Raw genomic sequence first — 18064 nt, 5'->3', positions numbered from 1 at the left:
CCTGTACACAGAAGATGCAGTAGCATTTTAACATAGTTTTCACATGTAAATTTTAACATTTTTACATCAATTATTTTGGTATAATGTATTTCATACTTGCAACATATTGGAAAGTGTTTTATTTATTTTGTTCAATCATTACCGGTAATTCTAATATCGGTACCAGTTGGCAGATATCTTACCGTGCAATAAATAATGTTCAGTTAAATTACAATGATATTTCAATTTGTGCACAAAATAGTTACTTTACCAACTACCCTCATGAGTGAAATTATACATCCGGGATTCGAGCTTCTTGTGTTTGACTACAATTACATGGGTAGAGCAACTTTTTATTACTCATATGCTCATGTACATCTGTTAAGATGGCAACTTGACAAGATCCTGGGCCTGTTTCAATAAGATAATGTGAACCTTAAGCTGCTTAAAAGTGCATGGGTTCAACCGTAAAGTAACTGGCAGAATATATATGCTATAAATGTCTTTACGATTTTTTAACTGAAACTTGGCGTACACCAAAAACTGAGTTACACCTACAAAGTTACGATCTTATGCCTATCGATATCTATTGAAACAGAGCCCTGGTCAGAATCTCTTCCTCATTATCAATTATACTTGAAAATAGTTGGTAGCAGACAACAGCCATTGGCACCAGAATAACTCTCTGTAAAATAATTTAAAAAATGAATAAATAAAAAACTATCTGGCCGAATGTTCAGAAATTGGTTAAAGTTTAAAATGTGAAATATTTGATGATTTGCTCAAATATTTGAAAATAAACAAGTACAGCTAAATCAGTTTAAAATCTTGTTAGAATAAAGCAGATCACAAGTATATCCATTAAACATTCAGAGCAGTAAGGATTTAAAAGTTCATTTTTATTTTTTTATTTTTTTTATATCAAACATTTTTTCTCATAAATATGCCCCTGGTACTGAGATGGTAAAGCCAGTACAAGGGCATATTGCTTTTTTAACTTTTTTTTTACATCTTTTACAGTTCGGTAATTTTCATTTTATATACATGATATATTTTCATCTGGTGCCAGTGCTTACAGGAGTCTCCTTAAATCATCACTCTGTACTTCAGTTCATAAAGGCCCCTGTAGCCATCAGCCAGTCATCCCCTTTGTAAGGCCCTATGTATGCATTTGCAGGCAGTGTAAAGACAAAGGACCCCAACAATTCATACCAGAAGGACTACCTGAAGAAGAGGAATCTCCTTCTCACCATGCTGGTAAAGCATTGGCTATCTTGCTGTTGTTTTGTAATTAACTTTCAACCATTCAATTAATGTGATGCAAATCGGTTACAACCACCGTGGATAATTATCTATTTTGTCTAAGAAAAGAAAACATGGAATCAAAGTCCATGTGTATTTGCATGTCAAGGATTATCACATGACTAGTATATCAGACCATTGGTGTAAAAGATATGAATATTTATATAAGGGTTGTTCAGCATCATGTCAATGGACCAATAAAGGGATAATATTTCATCAACTTGTCAACGATATAATCCATTGGACTAATTTGACCACCTCTGACAAATAACCAGGCAAAGCGAGGCTCCCATTAAAGTCATATTACTTGCACATTTATGTTAAGTGAATCAGGTGTGTTATTAATAAGGACAATTGTGTGTTTCAGTGTGAGTTGATCAGGCTATAATCCACCATTATTTTTCTAAAAACTTCAGAAAAGCATAACATCATGTGGGATGATCACTTTACCTATTCATTTTTTTCCATATGGCTGAAGTAAGTTTTCTAATATTAGCTGTAATCTGTGTTTTTGTTGAAAATTTACAGACAAGCACAATAGAGCTGTTCACAACGTGGTTAAACCCAATGCAGCTGCTAGAATTACGAGTCCCTGATGAGGATAAGCCCATGGCTTGGGCGTCGGCGTCCATCTCTGACAAGAGTTGGAGGGAGAATGCCCGCCTGGGATGGGAGATATCCCCTGTACTGGCAGTCTTCATGCCTTCAAGGTACAGACATACAATCATACAATCCCATCAAACCTTCAAATTATGCAAGGTTTTTTAAACTGCAAGCCTTTACAAAACAATATAAGGATAATTGATTGCCTAAAAGCTGGTCTGTGTTTCAAATAAAACAAACATTAATGTATTGTCATAGCCTTGATGTAGTTTGTAGCTGTGGCAGTTAGCATTGCATGAAAACTTTGGCTGAAATTTAAAGCCACATGTTTACATTGACAACATGCAAGTGAGTTTCTCTGGCAAAAATATTTATTGATGTTTGCCCCTTGCTTGACTATGAAAATACTGCAATGAATATGTGCTGGCACTCTTCCACTTTTCTCTTTTATTGTCTTTTTAGTAGTTCATTTTTAAAGTGTTTCTTCCTCCACAGATTCCAGAACTCAGAGTCGCTAGAGCGTGAGATAATTCGTCAAGTAAGCCTGAACCCGATTGCAGTTAGCCACGTTCCAGAGGCCATAGAGTACCTCGTTACTCCCTCCAGCCTGGAGGCAGACTCCCCTGTGGTGAGTATAGTGACTGTAATATACATGTTGTACATTTACGTACATATATCCAGATATGAGCCAAACCCAATCACAGGGAGCCATAGAGTACTGTGTACTCCACATGCTGGGAGGCCTACTCCTTTATTTATGCTAATAAGAAACTAAACATTATGGCTGTGAGACTATAGAATACCTTGTTTACCTCTCCATCCTGGAAAAAGACTCCCCTGTGGTTGATTTTATGCTAATATGTACTTAACACTATGTTGTGAGCCATGTTCAAGAGGCCATAGAATACTTCATTACTCCCGGCAGACCCCACTGTGGTTGGTTTCATGTACATTTTGTATATGCTAATATGTACCGAACACTATGAGCCCTGTCCCAGACACCATAGATTATCTTGTTTCCCCCTCGAGCCTGGAGGCATACATGTGCAATGTAACAACTGTCTTCTCTATAGTTTTGCAATTTGACTTTTAATAAAAAAAAATCAAATTTCACCACTGATGTGCCTGCCTTACTTCTGCTGTCAGTTACAGGATCACCAACTTTCCACCTTGTGTGCTATCAAACCGTATCTGTTTATTTTAAGATGAACCACTTCCTTCCCTGTTGCTATATCTCACTGCTTTTGTGCCTCTCATACTTCTACCATCAGTACCAAGTTCAGCCGCTCACCATTTTTTGTGTAGTCAGACAGCTGTCATCTTATTTTTTATATATGCATCCTTCCAGCTGAAACATTCCTTTACCTACTGACATATATCGCCTCTATTGTGCCTCTCATACTTCTCCAGTGAATACCAGCTCCAACTGCTCCCTGTCCATTGTGCATTCGGACAGGAGTTATTATTTGCCATATCCATATCAAGCCACTCTCTTACTGTGCGCCTATCTCATAGCTGATGTATCTGTGCTTCTTCACCTTTCAGTATAAAATTCTCCCACTCACTGCCTTGTGTGCTGTCAGACAGCTATTATCACACTTACATAATCAGTATTATTCTAGCTGAGCAATGCCCTGTCCAGATGCCGTATCCCCCCACTGATATGCCTGTCCAATACTTCTCCCTTCAGTTCATGTGCACCAGCTCACCCCTCAGTGTGCTGTCAGACAGCTGTTATCTCACTTAACCAACTCACCTCTCAGTGTGCTGTCAGACAGCTGTTATCTCACTTAACCAAATCCATATTATTCCAGTTAAGCCATGCTCTGACCTGGTGCCGTATCTCGCCACTGATGTGCCTGTCCTACTTCTCCCGTCAGTACCAGGTGCACCCGCTCACCGCCCAGTGTGCCGTCAGACAGCTGCGGGAGACACCCACTGAGGTCCTCCTATTCTACATACCTCAGCTGGTGCAGGCAATCAGATATGATTCTGTAAGTCAATAATAAACTTAGCTTTTAGCTTGTAAAGGTATAAGCTGCAGATTTAAATGGATTGTGTTAAGAAATTAGCTTGTTCATTACTTAAACCATTAATGCTATGAGCTAGCTATTTCAAAGCCAGATTTTGTGAACATATGTAAAGAAACTATCAAACAAACTATAGTGCTTTATATTTCATTTAAAAAAAACAACTTTGTACAATTACCCACTATTGTTTCAGTTTGGTTATGTGACAGACTTTATCCGGTGGGCGGCTACAAACTCCCAGCTTTTGGCCCACCAACTTCTGTGGAACATGAAGACTAACAAGTTCCGAGACGAGGAAGGAGAACAGCCTGATGGTAGGAGTCATGGTCATTTCACTGTTGTCATGTAACCATTAGAATGGTCACCATTTGATATAAATAAAAGTTATGTCAAACAGTTATTGCCCTATATCCTTTCCGCTACCATAGCCGCCTAATGCAGACCCTAAATTTGGGTGTCCCCATTACCTCTATCATACACCGGCGAACTACCACAGCAGTGTAAACCGTACTCAAATTTTCGGCTTCTGATTACCGCTATCGTACAGCGTGGGAATACCGCTTATTTTTATAATCTTGTACATGTTTTGCTAAAAGCAGAGACTTAAATCTCCTGATTAAAATGCGTTAGCAATAAGGTAAAATGTTCATCAATTTTGAAACAGTACAAGTTTATAACACAATTAAAGAAATTAATTACAAACATTATATAGTACATAAAATTATATAACATAACACCCTTATAAATCAAGTTTGCATTTCACGAATTAGTGACATATACATTATCCCTAATTAGGTAATGTTCAAGTGAAAATGTACATTTTTCCTTATACTTAAACCCTTTAATAGACACAATAATACAATAAAATGCATTTTATTGGTTTTATTATGTAATGGCAACTAAAATATTCACTTATTAATAAATATGACATATCGGCATAACTACGCTCTGGTTGACTTCGGAAAAATACAAAACTCTCATTAATACACTACGGATATGATGAATTTTGAACAAATGTAGAAATAACCGTAGACGTGTGTTGTAGTAATTTGACTGAAGACAATCATCAGTAGGTAAACGCACATGCAAAACAGCGCAATGGTAATCCTGTGATATGTAGGTTGTGGTATTTTTCATCTTCGGTATAAGCTACTTTTTAATGTTTATAAAACTACTATAGGCGAGTTTTGTAGATAGGAATTACTTATTTGAACAATTTGTTAAGAACATAAAGGATAATATTATGCATTAATACACTCTGGTAGTTCTAGTACAAACCTTTCAGGTAAATGTATTTCAAAATTGCCGGAGACGTTTAATGTTATGATCAATCTTGGAATTATACCACATGTGCATGCATAGATACACTATGGCAGTTTTAACTTTTGTAGTAACTCGATATTTATGTCTGTCGTTTTCCTCATAAATACGCTACGGCTAGTATATGATAATTCTAAAACAGCAATTTTGTACTACAGTAGTAGAAAAAGGTTTTCCAAAATACATTGTGTATTTCAAAAGTACAATGCTTAAAAAAATGTTTGTAAGGCAACGTTGCAAAATGTTTTTTTATTATTTCAATCATATTATGCATGTGTGTGCTTGAATACGCTAATTTAGCCTGCTTAATTTTAATGCAGACATCACACTATCACAGTTTTTCAGGCACGTCTCATTCTATGTAAAATTCAGTAATAAAACAAAAAGTGAAACTTATGATTTAAGAAGTGGTGTAACAATGTTTGTGTCTCTATTTCATCGTTATTTGGGTCCTTGACGTGTAACCCTTAACAGGGCCTATTTTTTACTGTTCGACAAATGGTCTTGTCCCTGTTGTTTTCATTATATTATACATATTTTGTTTATTCTAGTATTTACACATGCATAGAGCGATTACAAAACAATATGTTTTTTTATCAAATAAATCAGAAAGGAATTACAATAACGATTCTCTATCATGATATTTTACACACATGTTCATTCATTTCCCATATAAATGTATACTTATAGGACTAAAATCCAAATACGGATTCATAATTCATTCATATATCACGGTTATAAAATGTATAGATCATTTATTTACATCATAGGAACTTGAGGAATACATAGGGATAAAATCAAACATGACCAAAATCAATAATGATAATATCTTTTCTCATATCAACAAAGAACACATGTACATAATTATATAATAGAAAAATATAGACCAAAATATAAATCAGTTTTGACTGTAACTATTATATTGCTAAAAATATCGCAAGATTTGTCACGGGAAACAACACCAGTATAATCACAGCATGTGATTAATGAAACGGCAACAGTCTAGTGGAGTTTCTGGTGCAATGCAATAGCATCGGTCTGTAAAAAGAAATCACATATTGATGAATATTTGTTATAAAGACACGTTGTTAGCGACAATTGCATCGTATATGTATAATTTCGAAAAATATGTTCTCATTTTAAGCATGAAATGTTCAATTCTATAAAAAAAAACATTAAAACAAACATTATTTGTCCCTTCAGGAAGAAAAGGTTGACACCTGAACAACATTTTGTTATGATTATTTCATCAATACTATATTGAAAATTTATTTAAATACATGATTGATCTAAACGGCGCTTTCTTGTACTAGACTATGAAATTCAAGATGTGCCATTAAACAGTAGAACTAATTTATGCATTTTCATGAACTTCAGAGGCCGTTCATTGTTTCGATTGAAGGGTCATTTCAAAATGCAACTATATAAAAAAAAACGTATATTTTTGAAAATGTTTAACATAAATGAGTTGTTGTTTTCCGTTCATCTGTGTTTCTGGAGCCATAGTCTTGTTGGACTTGACCTCCACATTTGGCCTTTTCTAGAGGTAATGCCACGATACTAAATAAAACATTCCCTTAAATAAAAAACATTTCATTTGAGTTTTAGTTTATAGACATTAGAATTATACTCGTGCAAGCTGACTCTGCACTGCACATTGCCAAAGAGGTCAAGTTAAAAAATGTCGCTTGTTTGTTTGGATTTCCTTATACGTGTGCTATTCCCGCCGATAAGTTGTTCTGCAACCTAAAAACAGAAACATAAAACATTAAACAGCTGATTGTTTTTTAAGATGTTGTTCATGTTTCATTTTGGTGGTACATGCAACGATCAATGTGTTATTAAACCTGATTATGGTTGTTACTATTTAACATTCTACAGCATGTTTGTAATATACTTTAAAAAACAATTACCATTCTCTCAAACAGCTTAGCCGGTAGCCGGAGGGTTGACGCTTTATACATGATGAATCACAAGCGAGATGTCCACGGCAGACCACACAAATTAGGTCCACAAATAAGCACTTTGTGTTGGTACACTGTAAATGTTGACTGTCTGCAACACCCATGCTCTTTTTTAATAAAAAATACTTTGATGCATGTTTTTTTCCCACTTTCCTTTTGTATTTACTTCTTCCGTCAAAACCTTGTTCTGCCGGCTATTTATAATAGGATTGAAACATGTGATCGGGTTGCACACATGTTTTGATTATTCCCATGCAGTGGACATAAGCTTCCGGTCGGAAATATTTCATGCCATGTGTTTCCCTCTGCTGAGCATCCTAACTTTGCCATCTCTTTTCGTGGACTGATTTTGCTATTGACCAATATGTCCTTCCGGTGTTTAATGCGTGACACGAATGTATAGATCTTTTTCCAAACTCCTGAGGAACTGATGTTTTAAACTTGTCGGCAAATACAACATGATCATCCTGTGATGTTTTCTCTACAGTTCTCTACAACTGTTCGAGTCAACCTTACTTCTATCTTTCGACTTAAGTGAGCCTGGTAATTCCTGCGATACCCCATGACACACGGAGCACCAACGATTCTTGAATGGTGACCGTGACATTTGATCAATGCTTCATCGACAGATATGTATTTATGCATGTTGTATTAAGTCATGCTCCTTTCCTATACAACTTTCATAACAGGGGTCACTGTAGTTCCAATGTTACCTTGATGCGACCTTGTGATATTTGTCCGGTTGGTTTATTGTCTATTGCAGTGGTTTTCATGGCAACTGTGACAGCTATTTTGTAATGGATGTTCTGTTGATATATTTGCAGTCACTATGGTTTCCATGATAACTTTATAGCGATCACGTAATAGATGTCCGGTTGGATTTATATGAAAGTTATAGCATATATTTCAACAGTTTTAAAAGGAAGCTTTACTAGCGTTTAATGACCTTCAAAGGCAACGTCGCCTTTAAAATGGGTTGTGCTATGTTGATTACGTATTATGTTTATACAGGAAATACCGCTGCGTAGTTTTGCATACTTCTAGATTCAAGAACGCTACCAAAGTGCACTTAAGTGACTGATTTAGTTTAATTCAAACATGAAATGTCTACCTTATCGAAGTTAACACACAGTCCGTAAACAAATATCACAGTAATACCACTGCGCAGTTTTGCTCATTTCTTAAATTTAACAGTGATACCACAGCGTACTTCTGATACAAGAGGAAAAGCATAACCATGCTGTTTTATTAAAGCAAATTTACAAAAGCCAGAGGCGAATAATGTTGAATGACGATTTTTAAAGAAATACCGTTGCTTATTTTTGCATGGTTATTATATTTGAAAGAAATTCCGTAGTGTAGTAACTGTTTCTAAGCCAAAGTACCATAGCGTATTAATGCTGTTTTTAAAATTCACAATCCTTCTTATTTTAATGAAAAACGTACCACAAATTTGTGGAAAATGTGCATTTTGCGGCTGTGGAACTGGACGTACCTACTTTTTCGGTACGTTTCAGTCGTCTACAGTATTCCTACAGTAAAACAGTAGCGGTAACCAGCACCCTTGAAAAATTGGTCTGCATTAGGCGGCTACGGTAGCGCGTCGATGTATGGTAGCGGTATTCGAAAGGATATAGCATTTTCTGTGTAGCAGTACCTGATGTCAATGGAAATTATTTATATACAACCATGTTATAACAATGGAAAGATACATAGAATGATTTAATATGTTATCAAAGTAAATCAGGAATATGTTGAAATATACATTTTACATGTACATAATTATATAACACAGCATGATAGTATCTGACAAACTATTCATGCACAATAACATTACAGTCAAATGGAAACATAGGCAATGTGACATTGTTAAACCTTATTGATGAGACATAACTACATTTATTACTTTGGCAAGTGCTTTAATGTGATGTTTTATGTGACATTATAGAGGAGATCGGGGAGCAGGTCGAAACGTTAATGGCCGAGATCCAGAAGAACCTGTCTGGTGCGGCCCTCGACTTCTACAAGCGAGAGTTTGACTTCTTCGGACAGATCACAGACATCTCCAGGATCATCAAGTATAACAATTATTCGCTTGTTCTCCAACATTACTTAAAAGTTATTTTCTTAATGAGTCTCATCCCAATGTCATTTTCCTACATGCTTTAAAAACATGTACCTTACATCATTTCTTATAAAAAGGAATGATTGATTTATATTTTTTATCCTTCCAACTCCATGCATTCGTAAATTAATATATTGGGTGTATTAACAAATGTATTGTTTTGTACAGACCGTATCCCAAAGGTCCTGAGAGGAAGAAGGCATGTCTGGAGGCCCTCAGTCAAATAAAGCTGCAAAAAGGTACATAACATATTATGCAAAAATCATTATATTAAACAACAAAACTTGAGATTTCATTGCAAAAGTATCATATACATGTAAATTTTAAATAAACATAAAAGAAAAAGACTGCTGTTTAATTGATTATAGAACTGTAAGGTTAATGTTTATGTTTTCTCCTGCAGGCTGTTACCTGCCTTCCAACCCTGAGGCAATTGTGAAGGAGATAGACTACAAGTCTGGAACTCCCATGCAGAGGTACATAATTTTATTAGATATCATTTCTGTTATGCCTCTATATTAATATGTAGTATTCTGCTGATAAGTTTTATTACATGTTTATAAAACTGAAATATTCACCTACTGATCTTTTAATTGGTGTCATTTCTTGGATGACTTGTTTGAAATGTTTGCCATGTTTATTACATGATGCATGTGAGCTGTAAAAGTATTATGTTACTGCATATTATTATCATTTTAAAAGTGATGCTTGGTACGTGAAAGGCAAATTCAGTCGCCCATGCATCAATGACATTTGGATTCCAGCAGCTTGAACATTTAAGGCTCCACAGGCAACAAAACTGGGAACCACTTTTGCACTACAGGGAGATGTTCACTTATTTTCATTAACGGTATAATTCATTTTTCAGTGCGGCTAAGGCCCCATTCTTGGCACGGTTCAAAGTTCAGCCGTGTGGGATTCACCAGCTTGAGAATTTGGGGCTTGGGGACACTGCGGATCATGGGACCAGGGCAGATAATTCACCATCATCATCATCATCCCTCGTCTGGCAGGCCAGCATCTTCAAGGTTTGCCTGAAAATTTTATATTTTATTATTGTGATTGGCATTCTCCCCTTCCTTCAGTAGGAAGGTAGCTATGATTCAAAAGAGTATATTAGATCTTTTTACTTCTCTTGCTAGGATTTATGAGATACTTTTTGTATTTTAAGTAAAATTACTTTGATATTGCTTCTCAAATTAAATGCAGCATCAAGATAGTAAAATATATGAGCTAATGCTTGTTATTTTCCCTCTACTGTTCAGGTTGGAGATGATGTACGTCAGGACATGCTAGCCCTGCAAGTGATCAGTCTGCTTCGGAATATTTTTCAACAAGCAGGCCTGGAGCTCTACCTTGCTCCATATAGAGTGGTTGCTACTGCACCCGGTGTGAGTCATCTTTATGCATACTGTTTAGTTGTAATTGTACTGAAGATCTTTGCCTGTACATTTTTTATTGATAATAAAGGAGTCTTGGAATTTTTCTGTCACATGACTTGTTGGATTAAGTTTACATGTAGATACATGTACGGTTTGCAAATAATTATATACATGTAAGTTAAGTTCAAATCATTATAGTATTTCTTAAAGCTGCACTCTCACAGACAATTTTTACAACTTTTTTATTTTTTTGTCTTGAAAAGAGCAATTTTTTGCGTAAATATCTGAAAACTAATGATATAAGACTGCTGACAAAAGATCAGATCGCAAATGTTGATATTTCGAACTTAAATATAAAAATTTGCAATCTAATTTTTTGTCAGCAGTCTAATATAGTTTTTTATCCATGGATTATTCGCAAAAATTGGTTTGTTCCAAGACAAAAAATAAAAAAGTTGACAAAACGCTCAATCTGTGAGAGTTTAAACTTAATATAAAAAAATAACATCAGTGATGGCATTCATCATAGTTTTAGTTCTTACACAGTGCAAATTAGACCAAATGTTTCAAGTTTACGTACAAAGAACCCATACACACACTGCAAATGAATTTAACAGTTTGATTTAAAACCTTACTTAATACCATGCTAAAAAACTATTGGTCATTTCTGAGTTTGTTTCAAATCTTAATATGAGTTCTTGAAATTTTATTTCCAGTGTGGGGTGATAGAGTGTGTTCCTAACAGCAAGTCACGTGATCAAATTGGGAAGGTAACTGACATCAGTTTGGATCAGTACTTTACACAGAAATATGGCGACCATGACACGGCTTTATACCAAGATGTGAGTTACCATGGTTTATAGTACATATTAAACTCTATATATAGTACATGGTTAACTTGTCTGTGTTGAATTTTGTCAAAGCCCTTGTGTCATTGGCAGCTTTTTCGAAGGCATTCAGTAAGTCCCATTACATTGGCCAACATGTTTTGAAGTTTGCTCCTTTGTCAATGAAGTTGGTTACTGGATAGCATCTGTTTGCAATATTTTTGCTGTATTTAGTCACAAATGCAATTAAACATTTTCAGAATGCAAAAGAGAAGTTTGATTTTAGGATAGATTATCTTCACGTAGAAATTTAAAAAGTTCATAATTATGATACAGATATCTCTTTTGACCCCAGAGTGAACTATGCATGAAGTAATTATGTTGTAATATCTGCAAATCTCTTGAATAAGAGATAATCTGTTTATACTTGTATATTTGGATGTTTATGTGTATTTCAGGCTCGGCGTAATTTCATCATGAGCATGGCTGGGTACAGCCTTGTCAGCTTCCTGCTCCAGATCAAGGACAGACATAATGGCAACATCATGATTGACTCCAGCGGACATCTCATACACATAGGTCAGTACACCTATAGCCTAGAAGGCAAAGAATTGTGAGAATAATATAAGGCCACTGGGGAATGGTAAAGTAGTATCATCATTCTAAAAGCCATGATTGTGTGATATTTTGAGACTTTGACTCATCAGTGAGGTAAGGTATCAGGGATGTTTGGTTAGTTTAGAATTGGATGAATGATAATTTTCAGGTAATAAGGATGGCTAAAGATGAGGTTACGATTAAATGCATAAATTTAGGATTTCTGCAATTGATGGTTTAGAAAAGAGCACATGTTCCCTGGTACAATTAAATTCATCGAACTGTATTCCTCCACAGATTTTGGGTTCATGTTCGAGAGTTCACCTGGTGGAAACCTGGGCTGGGAGCCGGACATGAAGTTGACAGAGGAGATGATCTACATCATGGGTGGGAAAATGGAGGCAGAGCCATTCCAATGGTTCATGGAGCTGTGTGTGCAGGGATATCTTGCTGTCAGGTAGGTTTGGCCAAGTGATGGAGGGGAGGGTAGATGGTATTATGGCGGAAATATAGCCAATTCAGAGTTTCATGGAACAAGGATAGCTTGCTTGGGATATCTTGCTCTAGGGTAGGCTGGGTCAAGTGATGGTGAGGAGGGTAGAGGGTATTATGGCGGAAATAGAGCCATTTCAGAGTTTCATGGAACAAGGATAACTTGCTTGGAATATATTGCTCTCAGGTAGGTTGGGCCAAGTGATGGAGGGGAGGGTAAAGGGTACCTTATTATGTGGGGAAATAGACCCATTTTAAAGTTTCATGGAACAAGGATAACTTGGATATATTGCTGTCTGGTAGGTTGGACCAAGTGATGGATGGGAGGGTAGAGGGTACTAAGGTGGGCTTGAGGAATTGAGCCATTCCAGTTGTTCATGGAATAGGGATATCTTACTAGGAATATCTTGCTGTTAGGTATAAGACTTGGTTGGATTTGTTATTGGAAATAATGGTTTGTGCAAAGTAATTAATTTTAAGAACTAACATCAGCTCTGAAATAGAGGTACACGGAATCTATTGAACCATGTTTTGAAGGAATATATAGAAATCTATAGCAACTCTTGAATGTATAATTTTAGTCTTCAACCTTTAAGTCTACTATTTTATTGAAAATGCATTTTGAATAAATGTTTATAATGTTATCAGCATCTCATGAGCTGCGTGAACATTCCAGGCCACACCAGAATGCCATCCTGTCCCTGGTATCCTTGATGCTGGACACAGGCCTGCCATGTTTCCGTGGCAATACAATAAAACAGCTCACCGCCCGCTTCATGCCCAACTCCAATGAGAGGGAGGCAGCAAACTACATGCATGAAATCATTAAGAAGTGCTATCTGAGCTTCTGGGCCAAGTCTTATGACGCCATCCAAGCAGCCCAGCAAGGAATATACCATTAGACATGAAAGCTGTTGATTCCTAAAAAACCTGCTGCCAAAAACATGATGAAAAAAATATATTAAGTGGTTTATGTTAGTGCTTCAGGGTGTTTTTAATTGCTTCAAGGAATGTATACTCTTGATTGTAGCAGACAAACATGTTATGTGTTAGGTATTTATAAATTAATTGTATATTTTGAGTGTGTCAGATTTTTATTATGTACATGTATGTATCTTTTAATTGTATTAAATCCAGTCAATACAAGTAAATGGAACATTTAAACGTGATTCCATTACACTGGTTGTTATCCCCCGAACTGAAGACTTTGGGAGGAGGATATTGTTTTGGCATTGTCAGTCTGTCTGCCCGTCCTTCTGCCACATTTGTTTACTATATCTGGGAAGGGATTGGTCAGGTAATGTTCAAATTTGGTCAGAATGTTTTTCTTGATGAAATTTTCACCGCTTGTTAAAGTAAGTCACATGGGGTCAAAAACTAGGTTACTAGGTCAAATCTTAGAAAAATCTTTGGAAGACACTAGGGACATTATATTTGGTCCAAAATATATGAAACTTAGTCAGAATGTTTAAATTGATTAACTAAACTCATGGATTTATGTGAAACTAGGGCTTTCGGTGTTAAAAACTAGGTCACTAAGTCAAATGATTTGTTTGTCTCAAACCATATCTTGGTAGGGATTGGTTAGATTATGTTTAAACTCGCTCAGAATGTTCCCCTTGATCAAGATCTACCTTAAACAGCATGTAAAAGTGGGTCACATTGGGTCAAAAACTAGGTCACAAGGTCAAGTCATAGAAAAATCTTTAAAACACACTAGAGGCATTTATTTAGTCCCCTTTTCATCAAACTTAATTAGAATGTTTCCCTTGATAAACTCTTGCACTAATATGAAATTAGGTTACATATCATCAAAAACTAGATAACTAGGTTAAAACTTTTTTTTTGTCTGGAAACATATCTAAATGCATTTCAACAGTGGGTCAAAAACTAGGTCACTAGGAAAATTTAAAAACAACAACTTAGGAACATACTAGAGGCAATATATCGGGTCCAATATTTATAAAACTTAATCAGAATGTTTTCAAGTTGATGAAATCAAAAGACTAGATTAAAACTGGGTCACCTGAGCTCAGAAACTAGATCATTAGGTCAAATTTTTGAATAATCAGTTGAGGAACGAAATATTGGTATTGATTGGTCAGATTTTGTTCAAACTGTTTTGACTTGATGTAATCTTGATAGACTTTAAAAGTGTGCATATCGGGTCAAAAAGGAGGTAAAATCTTAAAGAAACCTTGGAAACAAACAGAGGCAATATATCCACTCCAATCTTATATTTTTGCCCTATTTCTAGTCTAATCTTCATGAAACTTAATCAGAATGTTTGCTTGATAAAATAGTTTGAAACTGGGTAATGTGGGGTCAAAAACGTGGTTACTAGGTCAAATCTAAATGCTACACTATATACAATATTCTTTAATATCAAACAGTTGCAAACAAACTCATATCTCATATCCAATGAGTCCATCACTCTGTAGCCGTATTGTAAGTCTTGATTGTAACATTTTACCAGCACATGATTTCCATGCCATCTACTTTGCCCAATCTGGCGGGAATATCAATTTGCTTGTTATAGAATAAATATGCAACTAGGTTGAAAATATTCTTAGGCTTATAGTTCTTGAGGTTAGTTCTGACTTCAAATTAATGTTCATATGCAGAGAACATGAATAACCCCCTTATACAATCAGTAAGTTTAGTTTTGACAACCGTGTTTCATACCATGTATTTTTTGTAACTTTAGAGAATATATGATAGATGCTTGTAGATGGGAAGTGTTGAATAGAGATCTACCATCTATGTACCATTGTATTTATTTTTATGATGGGTTATGTGCAATCATGGTTATTTGCTGTGGTGATTTTATCTGATGTATTGAATTTAAACATGATTAAACTAGTTTAAACAATTGTCCATAAGAATCCTATTTATATACCGTAACTTTGTATTTAGTATAGCCCTTGTATGTTCATTTTGTGATTAATAGTGTACCCAACAATTCTAGTACAACATTATCAAATTTGATTATTATCATGGCTTATGAAATAAATTCTGAAAACATTCAGGTTTTTTTTACTGTATTTAAAAAAAACTCACAAATATTTCAGAAAGAAACTGAAAAAAAGGAATGACCACTAAAATAAATGCATTGTCCTCAACAACAATATAGCAAATGGCCAGTTTTAATTCTAAAAGAGGTCTAATGAACACAATATTTAAACTGCCATCAGCCACACACTGAATATATTACATTTCAGTTTTGGTAATGGCACACAAGCCAGAGATCAACAATAATTTGGTGTGATATTGAGCATATACCAAAATCTTTGATCTAGGAATGTGACTGACCTTGAGCCTCCAGTTCTACCATGTGTTCTGAGTGATGCTGAAAAGAACACAAGGTTCATGGATATCCTCTTATGTGTGTTTGGGATATGGAGCATATTGTGTACAGATAAGAACTCAATACCTAGTATTGTGTGCTTGACTTCAAGCTGTCCTTGTTCCGATATAATCTTGATGAACCTGTCACCAAAAATTCATTAATATCTTGTTATACCCCCCAAAACAAAGTTTGGGGGGGTATACTGGAATCGGGTTGTCCGTCTGTCCGTCTGTCCGTCCGTTTTTTTTTTGTCCGGGATTCATCTTTGTCGTTATTGAACAAATCTTTTTCAAACTTTCAAATATTAATGACCATGATGTAAACCTGTGCCTCCGTGGATTTGGTCAGAGTCGCATGATCCTGAGTGGAGTTGTGGCCCCTTAATGAGTTAAATTGGGCAAAATTAGCTTTGTCCAGGATTCTTCTTTGAAGCTATTGAGCAAATCTTTTTCAAACTTTCAAATATTAATGGCCATGATGTAAACCTTTGCCTCCATGAATTTGGTGGGAGTCACATGATCCTGAGTGGAGTTGTGGCCCCTTAATGAGTTAAATTGGGTAAAATTAGTTTTGTTCGTCCTACTCCTTCGTCATTTTTGAATGAATCTTTTTCAAACTTTTAGCCATGGTGAGAACATTTGCCCCTGTGATTGTGGTTGGAATCACATGATCATGTCTCCAATTATGGCCCCTGAATAAGTTAAAATAGGCAAAAATTATACAGCTTTGTCTAGCCTAATCCTTGGTCATTTTTTCTCATTTTTTCTATAAATCTTTTTCAAACTTTCAGATGTCAATGACCATGATATGAACTGTTGAATATGTGATTTGGTGCACCTGTATTAATCAGAATGTTTGCATGGCCTTAAAAAGACCTTTAATTGATTTTGTCCTTAAAAAGACCATCAAAAGTCCTGAAGTTAGGTGCATACAGGCCTTAAATTTGTTACAATATTCGCTTTGGTGGCCTACTCCTTTGTCATTTTTCAATATATTTTTCTCAAACTTTCAGCTATCCATGACCATGATGTGAACCTTTGTATATGTGATTTTGTGCACCTGTATTATTTCCTTGGTACTCATGTGTGGGGGGGAGGTGGTGGGGGTGGGTAAACAGAAATTGGGTTGGCAGACTGTCAAATTCACCCGTCCACCTTCATTTTGGAATATCCTGTCAGGAGTCATGACCCCTTTATGGTGAAAATGAGAGAAACAGGTTTGTTATCTCCCCTGAGGTGGGTGGGAGTGGGGTAATATTCGCTTTGGTGGCCTACTCCTTTGTCATTTTTCATCATGACCCCTTTATGGTGAAAATGAGAGAAACAGGTTTGTTATCTCCCCTGAGGTGGGTGGGAGTGGGGTAATATTCGCTTTGGTGGCCTACTCCTTTGTCATTTTTCAATATATTTTTCTCAAACTTTCAGATATCCATGACCATTATGTGAACCTTTGTATATGTGATTTTTTACACCTGTATTATTTCCTTGGTACTCATGTGTGGGGGGGGTGGGGGTGGGTAAACAGAAATTGGGTTGGCAGACTGCCAAATTCACCCGTCCACCTTCATTTTGGAATATCCTGCCAGGAGTCATGACCCCTTTATGGTGAAAATGAGAGAAACAACAAACTTTCAGATATCCATGGATATCCATGACCATTATGTGAACCTTTGTATATGTGATTTTTTACACCTGTATTATTTCCTTGGTACTCATGTGTGGGGGGGTGGGGGTGGGTAAACAGAAATTGGGTTGGCAGACTGCCAAATTCACCCGTCCACCTTCATTTTGGAATATCACAGGGAAGGGTTGGGGGGTATTCGTTAGCCTTTGGCTTACAGTTCTAGTTGGATGTAGGCGATATGGAGCTGACACAAAATGATCAGTTCAAAGGTTTTTTTTATGAGGCCTTGACCTTGTTCTGGTTATGTTCAAAAATTTGATCTGCATTTCACTATGAGAGAATGTTTGATCCAGAGTGTTACATATTTCAGGTATAGAAAATATAGAGCACACACAGAATACTAGTAGGATCAGACTGGTGGCCTAGTTTTGTGACCTTGACCTTACGGTTTCAGTATTCGTTCTGCATGAA

The 18064-nt window shown here is 36.0% G+C and overlaps 1 protein-coding gene across 4 annotated transcripts in view; it reads left to right on the top strand.

Moving 5' to 3' along the window:
* Positions 1-15647, top strand: part of LOC128231280 (phosphatidylinositol 4-kinase alpha-like) — a 60557-nt gene extending 44910 nt beyond the window's left edge. For all 4 annotated transcript variants that reach the window (XM_052943903.1, XM_052943902.1, XM_052943901.1 and 1 more), the window contains 14 exons: positions 1157-1236; positions 1810-1991; positions 2380-2512; positions 3699-3878; positions 4108-4228; positions 9147-9276; positions 9492-9562; positions 9727-9799; positions 10192-10351; positions 10589-10714; positions 11422-11547; positions 11991-12111; positions 12427-12586; positions 13298-15647. In XM_052943903.1, the coding sequence (XP_052799863.1) occupies positions 1157-1236; positions 1810-1991; positions 2380-2512; positions 3699-3878; positions 4108-4228; positions 9147-9276; positions 9492-9562; positions 9727-9799; positions 10192-10351; positions 10589-10714; positions 11422-11547; positions 11991-12111; positions 12427-12586; positions 13298-13523 (1889 nt within the window). In that variant the 3' untranslated portion in view covers positions 13524-15647. The remainder of the gene's footprint in view (positions 1-1156; positions 1237-1809; positions 1992-2379; positions 2513-3698; positions 3879-4107; positions 4229-9146; positions 9277-9491; positions 9563-9726; positions 9800-10191; positions 10352-10588; positions 10715-11421; positions 11548-11990; positions 12112-12426; positions 12587-13297) is intronic.
* Positions 15648-18064: the final 2417 nt, after the last annotated feature.

Source organism: Mya arenaria, chromosome 4 (genome assembly GCF_026914265.1).
Source record: "Mya arenaria isolate MELC-2E11 chromosome 4, ASM2691426v1".
In the NCBI taxonomy this organism is placed as follows: Eukaryota; Metazoa; Mollusca; class Bivalvia; order Myida; family Myidae; genus Mya; species Mya arenaria.
This window is presented reverse-complemented; position numbering and strand designations above follow the sequence as displayed.